The sequence below is a fragment of the Diospyros lotus genome, chromosome 3 (assembly GCF_014633365.1).
Source record: "Diospyros lotus cultivar Yz01 chromosome 3, ASM1463336v1, whole genome shotgun sequence".
Lineage (NCBI taxonomy): Eukaryota > Viridiplantae > Streptophyta > Magnoliopsida > Ericales > Ebenaceae > Diospyros > Diospyros lotus.
Genome location: NC_068340.1, coordinates 40,126,720 through 40,137,919, shown reverse-complemented (window position 1 = coordinate 40,137,919; position 11,200 = coordinate 40,126,720). Strand labels below are relative to the sequence as shown.

Sequence of the window (11,200 nt, the reverse complement as noted above, 5' to 3'; positions counted from 1 at the left end):
AATTTTGTTAATATAGTTTATAGTTCATTTTTATTTTTTAATCAAAATATACAAAAAATATTTAAAAAAATGCTTTATTAATAGAATCTCGTAACTTTAAAATAAGACACATGCTTATATGGTAGAATAAATAATATAGATAAAAGATGTTTTATATAAAAGTCTAAATACATATATGTATCTATACTATTAGATAAATAAATTGTTGTGGTGTTATAAATTTATACTAGTAAAGTGAATTTTTAAAATATTGTTTATATATTTTGTTGAAAAATAAAAATAAATTATATTAATAAGATTTAAACTCGTGATCTAAAATTTATAAGTTGGGATATACAAATAGTTAGTTTAATAATCAAACTGATTGAAATTTAATAATTAAAAATATTGAATTACTTTAAAAATTCAAAATTTACTTAAAAACAAAAAATTGAAAAAACCAAACAAATTAAAAATGATAAAAAAAATCTTAAAACCTTAATTGAAACTCAAGGATAACGGTGGACGACAAGAGATAAGGATGACAACATCAATGGACGAAGATGAAAGGAAATGTGACAAAAAAAAAGTCAAAGAGTGACAAAAAGAAAGCCGAAAACAAATGAAACTTGATTTTTCGTTTAACTTGAGGGTCATCAATTAAAGCAAATAGGATGACAGGAATGATGATGACCAATGGGAGAGGACAACGATCTTCAGTTGAAGATTGAGAATAAAGGGAAAAACGAAAGATGGAAAGTTGAAGACGAATGGTTAAGGCTAGGTTTTTCTTTTTTAACTTTAGACTTATTTTCCTTTTATTTTCTTCTTCAATGTGTGCAATAGTGCTAGCCAAAACAACATCATTTTATAAGTTAAGTTGGTTTGGTTATTTTTAACTCAAAAATCAAATTAAAACCGATTTACTTAAATTTCTAAAAAAAGAAAAGAAAAGAAAACAAACTGAACTGACAATTTCAGTTAATTCGATTCGATTATTTCAATTAAATTAAAATCTTACACAAACCTATTTATAAGATATTCAATTTTACAATTGTATTAAATATACATTTTATTTATTTTTTACTTAAATTTAAATAATTTTTTTTACGTAAAATTATTATTTAATTTACACGTATATAACACACATTACACTTATTTATTATCTAAGATTATTCAAATCTTGTTTGATGATTATAGTTTGTTTTTTAATTTATTTTAAATAAATTTTAGACAAAATAAGTCTTAATATAGTAATAATTTTGTTTTAAAAATCCGCTATTATTTAAAGGTAACGAGATAAAATATTTTTAATATATTTAAATTTTAATTTTTAAGTAAAAACACATGAAAAATATTCATTCACTTGAATGCATTTTTGGGAAGAACCCACTATTTAGTGACATTATTTGAAAACAAAAAAATAAGTATTTACTTAGAATAATATAATAATAAAGAGTATATATTATTAATTTATGTTTTAAAAATAATAAATATTGTCTAATATACCAATAATAAATATAATCTGATATCTAATTATCGTATTGATAATTATTAATAAATAATAGTTGATAAGCGAGTTAACATAATTGATGTCAATTTAACCTTTATTGTTGTTGTCAGAATAATATTTGAAGTTATGACTAATGATAATATTATTAATAATGTGATATTTTATTTATTAAAAAAATTAAAAAAATCATCTATTATTATTTTGGGAGTCGTTCTACAGAGCTTGATGAGCTTATTGAGCGACTAACAGAAATAAGGCAAAAAAATGATTTTGCCCTCGCCTATTTTGTAAATTTGCAAAACTGGCCATTGTCCCTTATTCTGTGTGTCTCTACTGCCATAACTGTCGTCTCACTGTTGTCGCATCACTTCTTTGCCATCGCCGCCTCGTCTCACCGACAGTAGATGCAGCGACTGTTAGAGAGGGTAAGGCGAGGCGAGACGAGACGATGATGGCAGAGAGACAACGAAGATGAGGCGAGACGACGATAATAAGACACAATGGCGAGGTGAGGCGGCGGCCATGGCAGGAGAGACGGACAGAACATGGGGGGAATCCACAGGAGAGGGAGGGAGAGAGCAGGGCGTGGGGTAAAATTATCTTTTTACCCCTTTCGATAAATTTGTCCATAAATTCATCGGGCTTTCTAGCATTTTCCTTATTTTGGTGCAGTAATATTTGGAGCATTACTTTTGCCACCGACGCTAGCGGGTCGACCCAACTGACGTCAACTCAACCCTCACTGCCACCGACACTGAGTTGGCATATGACGTGGCATTCGAAAAATTTAGAGTTGTAGATTGCATCGCATAGTTTCGTAAATTACACTAATCTTTAAGAAAAACTCTTCTCAGTTCTTTCCATGTCCTCTATCTCATTCTCGTTCTCGACTCTCTCTCTCTCGTCTCTCTATCCGAGCGCTGTCAATCACTCTCTCTCTCTCTGTTCGTCTCTCCCCTCGCTTCAAGTCTGCATCAGTGACTCTACTTCCTCCTTCAACGCGAGGTAAGTACTTATGTTTTTTCAATTTTATAATTTCTTCATGTCGTCTCCCAGATCCATCCGGATTCGGTCGACTCGCAGATCTGGGACTGGAAGTCGCAGCTTCATCTTCTTCTTCTTCTAGGTTTTTCCTTTTTAAATTGTCGTCTCGCATATCCGTCGGGATCAAGGAGTCGGCCGACTCCCTGAGATCTCTGGGAGTCAGCCGACTTCCGGGTAAAGGTTAAAAAATAGGGAGGTTGTTGCGTTTGTTGTAATTTTGCTCATTTGAATTTCTTGTTTTTAATGTTTACGATCTCCGGCCAGCTGATTGGTTCGAAATGGGGATTTTCGATGGGTTGCCTGTTTCCAGAGACAAAGCGGTACGTGCATTTTGTGAAAGGTTATATAACACTTTTGCACTGGTAATTGAGCTAGAAATAATTGTACGCTGTTTGGCCTTGCGAGCCGGCTAATAGAATTGGATTTTAAAGAATAATGATGTCTAAGATTGACTTTGACAAGAAAAAATCACTATTTCCAAATTGGAATGCAATACTATCTCAACTGAATTGCCTTTAAAAACAAAATTTTGATTGAAATTTGCTAATTATTCTGGGAGTTTCCAGTTTTTCCTGTTTTGATGAGCTGTTTGCCTCTATATACTTGTTCTTTTGCTAATCTTAACTTTATGGGCAGTGTGTTGATCATATTTCTTTTTATGATTCTCGATCAATGTGCAGTTCTTAAAGGAGGAACTTTCGAGAATAGATGAAAGCTGGGCTGCTGCCCGTTTCGACTCATTGCCCCACGTTGTTCATATTCTGACATCCAAAGATCGTGAAGGGGAAGTCCAGTTTCTGAAGGAGCAGAGTGATATTGTTGAGGAAGTGGTGGATGAAGTAGTTCACGCTTACCACGGGGGCTTCAACAAAGCAATTCAGAATTATTCCCAGGTTTCTTGATTCTTCTTCCTCTTTGATGAAAGAAGTCTAAAAGATTTTTTTGTGTTCATTTAGGGCTTATTTACTTGCACGAGTGGGATTATCTCTTGTAAAGAACTAATTCAAAATTTGCGAACATTTAAATGTGTTAATGACTCGGTCACTCATATTATGATTTGAAAGAGAGCTATGAAAAGAAGAAATAAAAAGGAAAGAAAACTATTATTTTAGTTGAATAGACATTAATATCACAATTTGAAAGAGAGCATATGCAGATTCTTCATCTCTCCCTCATTTTCCTTTTATTTTCTTTCTCCCTATTTTCTTTTTTTCAACCCACAAGCTGCTCTTGCTAAGAACCAACACCATTGAGACACCAGTGGTGGTTTCAAGCATCTCAGCTTCCATTAAATCCAGAAACCTCCATGGTTGCCCACCACTTCTTCCTTTCCCCAGAATCACCTCCACAAACTCCTCATCCCACTCAACAGTGGGCTTTGTGCTAATCTACAATAAATTAGTTCTTTTAAAGAGAATTAGTTATTTGACAATTTGGATTTAACCATGTTTAATTTTACATAATGTTTGGGTTGGAGTCATTCAAACCTAGATACATCATATTTCTATATCTTCCATTGGAATTCTCATGTGATGTTTGGTTTTTGAGATGGGTTTAATGTTTGTATGCTTTGTACTTCATATAGTCATTATGTTTATCTAAATGTTATCCTAGATTTTTTTTTCCTAAATTTAGTTTAGATATTATGATTTGTGTTATTCTTGTTGGTATCATTGCTTCTTCTTTATGTTTTCCTTTTCAAGCGTTTAACCTAATAAGACACGCATGGAATTTATTTTTGGCAAATCCTAGTAATTTTCCCTCCAACTTTTCTAGGACCACTTGGCTTCATGCATAAGGGTAAAGTGGTTTGGGAAAGGGTTATTCAAAGATGTGAATCTAGACTGGGAAAACAGGTGAATGCAATGCACAAGGCTCCCACATTGCGAGCTTTGGAGAAGGTTAATTGTATGCAACCTTAGCCTTCTTTAGCGGAGAGGCTATTGCGCTAAGACTCACCTTTACTACGAATCTAGATTAGCTTCTTGAAAATACATGCAATTGTTTATGGGTGGGAGAACTCTCTCTTATTAGACGTACTTTTATCTACTCTTCTCACCTATAGTATATCATTGTTTACCATCCCCACATTTTTGGCAATTAAATTGGAGAAAGTGGAAAAGATTCCTTCGGACTGGTCTTGGAGATGAGTTGAAAAAATACTACATTTTAAGGTTGGGATGCAGTCTATCTTCCTAAGGCAATTGGTGGGTTGGGTCACTTGGGTGTAACATACAGGGCCCTCGCCCAAAAGTGCTAGTTGAAGATGACTTTTGGGTTCATGGCACGAGGAATATACCTAAGACCTCACTTGTAGACTATAATGTGGGATTGGATCATTATAAACTCCCCTCCTTTAAGTCTTGGTGACCTCGCTAGTCTAGAAATCTGAAATCCCGTATCTTAATCTAATTCAAGTTAGTCTCAAACACTTTCCTATGGTGCACCACTTCTTAGTGGTCTTAGGTTGGCTTTGAAAATCAGTTGTAGCACCATGGATCCTCTCACTAATGTGTTAACTGAAGATGACTTTTGGATTCATGAAACTACGAATGGCAATGGACCAGGTAATCCTTCCTCCATCCCCATTTATAGGGAGTGAGCACATTAAGTTAAAACTGAATTTTCGAACCGAACCATTTGGTGTTTTACTAATTTGGTTTGCTTTTGGATTACCAAAAAAAAAATCAATTTGTGGTTTGAGGTTTGATTTTAACACTAGTGTTTCCTTTTTTAACCAAATAAACTGAATTGACCGAAATATACAATTATGAATTATTTTACAAAAATACCACTAAGTTTCAGTTCAATTATGACATAATTTGGAAAAATTGTGGGACTTGCTTGGATTTGATTTTAAGTGCTGTTTCTCACTTAAGTTTGCTAATCTAGTTGGTTACTAAGGGCAGTCCTGTTTAGAGGGTCAGTCTTTGGGAAGTTATAATTGTATTCTTCTGACTTAATATTTGTTCTTGGCAGTACTTGCTATGTTACTTGATAGAGTTGAACTCCTGAAGAAAACACATTCAGTTGAGTTTTCAAACCTGAAAGTTTTGTTGTTGGGTGTGTTTTTTTCCCCCTTCTGGTGAGCTGTTGATATTTAGTGGTAAGATCTTAAAAATTTATTGATTACATTCTGAAGAAGTGGTTTAAGAAGCCGTTTCACTATCTGGGAAGAAGTAAGTTACTTGAGAGTACATAGATGACCTCAGTTTACTGTTTTGAAGCTTTTTTGGAGTGGCCTTGCAATTTTTGTGCTTTGAATTGGTTTATTGTTTATGTACATATTTTTTTACCTAATGACCAAGGTTGCTGCTTATGTCTTATTTTTTTTCATATATTATATATTTTGACTTTCTAACTCATTCTATTTAAATTTATTTAACATTTTGTACAATTATAATCCTTACATCTTAAAGTGTCCTGAAAGTTCCATTTCTTTCATTTGTTATTTCAGCACTGGCTATATGTTTTAAGGGATGGTTAAGTTTTAACTTTATGGTTTATTCTCTTTGATTCGTTCTCAATTTGGAAAATAATTGTTTTTTAAAAACCATTTGGGAAGTAATTAAGCAGTCATGATTTATCTTGATTTGTGGCAAAAAACATGTAGAAACAATTAAGTACTTAGCAAATTCAAAGCTTCAAGATGACTGCAAGCAATGGTGGATCAATGGCATGAGTTCTATTGACATCGTTCTGATTTAGATGCAATTGACAAACTGTGGCTGGAAAGGTACTATCTATATGCATATTAACCTCAGAATGCTGGACACTGATATCTTTTATCACTTTTGCTTGACTAATAGGGATAATGGCTAGCAGACAATTTATTTTATTAGTATTTTTTTATAAGAAACAAATTTATTGAATGTGCCCCAAAGAGGGGGTGGACATAGAGTTTTGGTGCAGCTCGTGACCAGACTGCTTTAATATTCTTGCTTTGTTGATGCATATAAATTTCTTTGTGCATGAAATGAAAGCAAAGAACAAATATCGTTTGGATCGCTTTTGCCTTTCCTATCTTCTTATTTGACCTGTGATAAAATTTTGAATCAGGGCTTTTGTATGATTTAGTTGTATTTTTTTTTTAACTTAAAAATGCATTTTCGGTATGGTTTCATTTTTACCATACACAATCCTGTTCAGATGGCCTTATTCCTGGAATTGGTTTGTCATTTATAAATATAATTATATATGTATGTCCGTATGTATTCTCTGTTTCTTAAGTTCTTGTTCTTCTTGTTATTATTTGTTACCTTCTGAACTATTTCTTGTGGTCCATCCATTAGTTTTGAATTTGAGTGGTTGCCATGGATACGGAAAGTGCAGTCATACAGATTGATTCAATTCTCAGATTAAAATGGTGCAAATTTTAGACTTGACCCCAAAAAAATTGTTTTGTTTTTTTGGGTGGGGGGGGGGGTGTTCTGGAGAATACGCTGCAGGTTATATAATTCGAAGTCACTGGTGTAACATTTAGGTTGTTTGTTTCGATATACGATTTGGTTTTGAAATAAGCTTAAAAAACCTTGAAAGCTTGATTAATTTCTATTGAATACATGTGGTGCATATATACAGGTTACATCCTACTTTTTCTCCTATAAAGTAGGAGAAAATTAGGTCATTTATCCCCTAGAAACTAGGGAGAATTATCTCCTAAAAATTAGGAAACAGATCAAACTAAAAAACTTGAACAAAACTTTAAACTTTAGAATTATCTATCTGATTTAAACTTCAACGTGTGTTGCTTCCTTTATCCTCAACCTCTATCCATCTATCATGCTCCCATTTTAACTTTGAATCTTCTAATCTCGTCCAACACTCCCCTTCAAGCTGGAAAAGATACAAGTCATTCTCAACTTGCCAATTAATGATTCAAACCCTGGTCTTGTCACAACTTTTGTGAACACATCAACTACTTGATCAGTCGTGGGAATATAGGCCAAACTAATCTCTCATTCTTAATCTCCCTCTTTATGAAACTTCGATCTATTCTCACATGCTTCATCCGATCATGCTGGACCGGATTTTTCACAATACTGATAGCTGATTTGCAATCACTGTGTACCTTTGTTGGTTGAGATAAATGTATCAGGTTTTCCATTAGCCTCTCTAACTAGATCACCTCACAAATTCCTTGAGCTATGGCTTGGAATTTTGCTTCAGTACTGCTGTGAGCAACCACTGATTGCTTCTTATTTCTCCATATAACCACATTTCCTCATACCTTGGTATAATAACCAGAAGTTAACCAGTTGTCCTCATGATGCCCTGCCTAATCTGCATCAACAAAGCTTTCAATTCCCCTTTCCTTAGTTTTTTTGGAACATTAATCATTTCCCAAGTGTCCATTTGAGATATCTTAGAACATGAAACACAACATTCATATGCCTTTGAGTAGGAGAATGCATATACTGATTAATTACACTTACTCCATAGGTTATGTCTAGCCTAATAAGTGACAAATAAATCAACCTCCCAACCAACCTTTTGTACCTTTCTTTTTCTACAGGAGTATCATCATCTTTTTCTTCAAATTTTCAGCCTTTTTCTAAGAGAGTCCTTTCAGGTCTGCATGCTAACATTCATGTATCTTTCAGCAGATCAAATGTATATTTCCTTTGTGAAATGAATTGGTCTTCTTTGCTCCGAGCCACCTCCATTCCTAAGAAATATCTCACGATTCCTAGATCTTTAACTTCAAATTCAGCCCTTAATTGCTTCTTTAAGTTTTCAATTTCCTGCAAATCATCCCTTGTCACAATAATATTAACAACATAGACAATTAGTATAGATTTCTTTCCATTTGCTGTGGGTTTTATAAACAAGGTATGGTTTGCTTGTCCTTGTTTATACCCTAATCAGTTTAGGGTTATGCCGAATTTCTTGAACCAAGCCCTTGAGGACTGCTTTAATCCATATAGAGACCTTTTTAGTTTACAAACATTTCCACTGCCAACTTCATGCTCAAACCCTGGGGGGATCTTCATATATATTTCTTCATCCAAATCACCATTGAGGAAGGCATTTTTAAGGTCAAATTGGAATAGGGGCCACTCTAAATTAACAACAATAGAGAGTAATACCCGAATAGAATTAAGCTTAGCAACAGGAGCAAAAGTCTCCTCATAGTCAATCCCATAGGTTTCTGTAAACCTTTGGGCCACCAATCTAGCTTTATATCTTTTAACACTCCCATTTACATTATGTTTCACAGTAAATACCCACTTACAACCAACTACCTTCTTGTTTGGAGGCAGTTTCATAGTATCCCAAGTATCATTTCCAACTGGGGCAGCCATTTCTTCCATAAGAACAACCTTCCACTTAGAATCATTCATAGCACTTTGAATATTTTTTGGAATTTCAATGCTGTCAATTTTTGCAACAAATCCTCTGAATTGAGGAGACAATTTTGTATAAGTCAAATGGATAGAAATATGGTACTTGACACATGATCTTACCCCTTTTTGTTGAGCTATAGGAACAACCCAATCCAAATCATCCCCCCTTGTAGTATTGTTGTTAGTACTGTCTCCCCTTGTAGTATTGCTGTCAATGCTGTGAACAACAATGTTATCCTCTGATGGACTAGCCTCTAAAAGTGATGTTTGACTGTGCTGAGGTTCTTGATGGCCTTTAGGTTGTCTGGAATAGACGAGTAGAGGGCTGTTGGCTTCTGAATGTGGAGGCTGATGAGGGATAGAAACTGTCATCTCAGGCTTAGAGTCAATAGGAGAGACAAAAGAACCTTGTTTGGTTGTTCTAATGGCTGACTTGAGTACAAAACATTGAGAGGAGTTTTCCAAGTCCGAGTACATCTCTTGGACTGAATCCCATATCTCCTTTGTTGTCTTGTAAACCAGGTATGTTATGCGAATTCTTGGCTCCATATAATTTATCCGCCATGCCATGATAGTTGAGTTTTTCGCCTTCCAAATGCCATAAGTGGCTGCAGTTGTTGGTGGAGTGGGGACGGAATCGGTTAGATACCTTGCTTTGCCTTTTCCTTTAATCATCAGTATCACCGATTGAAACCACTCTCTAAAATTACTCTCATTTAACTTGTGTTTAGTAATTTGTAGAGGGTGATTATCAATAGGAATTGTGGAAAAATCTGGTGGATAAGGAGGAGGAGGAGGAGGAGGAGGAGGAAGGGTGCTCGGAGAGCTTGTGGTTGAGGCTTCGGTTAGGGTTGGATTTTGTTAGGTTTCGGCAATGATCGAAACAGCCAATACTTCAATGCTGTTTATGATCAAAACAAGGCTCTGATACCATGAAACAAGCTTAAAAAACTTTGAAAGCTTGATTAATTTCTATTGAATACATGTGGTACATATATACAGGTTACATCCTACTTTTTCTCCTACAAAATAGGAGAAAATTTAGGTCATTTATCCCCTAGAAACTAGGGAGAATTATTGCCTAAAAATTAGGAAACAGATCAAACTTTAAAACTTGAACAAAATTTTAAACTTTAGAATTATCTATCTGATTTAAATTTCAACGTGTGCTACTTCCTTTATCCTCAGCCTCTATCCATCTATCATGCTCCCTTTTTAACTTTGAATCTTCTAATCTCGTCCTACAGGTTTTAAAAACCTTATCCCCTTCCCCTTTTATAGTTTCATTAGTTGCATCAATCAGTAAAGTTGTGCTTTGCAGATTCATATTTTTGGGAAACAACATAACATTATCAACAGTGTTTAGATCTCCAGAGGGGGGAGGGGGTGATTTTTTTCTTTGCATGACTAGGACTTCATTGAGTGATTGTATGCCTTTGTCTTCCTTATTGGTCTTCGTTTTTTGCTTTATTTCCTCTCTCTCTTCTTTGGGGCTTTGAGATTGTACTGATTAGCTTACCTTTACCTTTTGATTTATAATGATTTTTTTTTTTCTCTTTTTCTCCAGATTTTGCGTTTGTTTAGTGAGTCTACTGAAAGTATTGCTGTCCTAAAGGTTGATTTGGCTGAGGCAAAGAAGCTTCTCGGTGCCCGTAACAAACAATTACATCAGTTCTGGTACCGGTCTGTTACATTGCGTCACATTATCTCCCTGTTAGATCAAATTGAGGGCATAGCAAAGGTTGGTTTGTTATTTTTGTTGATACTACTTTCTCTCCTAATGTTCACTTTATGTTCTGAAATGTTTTGTGATATTCTCATTCTTGTGGCGACTAAAAGATTTCTAGAACATATGTCTTCTAATAGGTTAATTATATTATGCTCTGGTATCATATCCAAAGTTATCAGATGTCTTCGAGGATGAATGTGGTGGCACGTCCTTGGTTTAGATTTTCTGTCAATTAAGTTCCTAGAAGAATGTCCCAACTGGGATGTGCTGGGTAAGAGAATATGCAGTGACATCTAAATGGCTTCCTTCCTGTTATCTAACCAAAGCTTTGTCACTGTTGGTGCTGTGTAATGGACTCAAGAAAGAATTGGCGATTTCCTGTTAATTCAGCAAAATGGTCTAATGATGTAGCAGTGTTCTAGTGTGAACCAAAATTACTACCCCTTGAACAGAGCAAGAAAAGGACATTAGGCTCCGCATCTCCTTGAATAGGTTTCTATCTTTAAATTAAGGGGGAAAGACCTTTGAATGCTGGGTGCTTTTGCTGTAGGAATTATTTTCTATCTTCAATGACTTAAATTAGCAACA

General features: G+C 34.6%; 1 protein-coding gene across 1 annotated transcript in view; it reads left to right on the top strand.

The window, feature by feature from the left end:
• The first annotated feature begins 2,347 nt into the window (after nucleotides 1-2,347).
• The window catches only part of LOC127796304 (exocyst complex component SEC8), a 44,633-nt gene continuing 35,780 nt past the window's right edge, over nucleotides 2,348-11,200 (top strand). Inside the window, exons 1-4 of the mRNA XM_052328377.1 lie at nucleotides 2,348-2,497; nucleotides 2,801-2,856; nucleotides 3,217-3,429; nucleotides 10,451-10,624. Of these exons, the coding sequence (XP_052184337.1) occupies nucleotides 2,815-2,856; nucleotides 3,217-3,429; nucleotides 10,451-10,624 (429 nt within the window). The 5' untranslated portion in view covers nucleotides 2,348-2,497; nucleotides 2,801-2,814. The remainder of the gene's footprint in view (nucleotides 2,498-2,800; nucleotides 2,857-3,216; nucleotides 3,430-10,450; nucleotides 10,625-11,200) is intronic.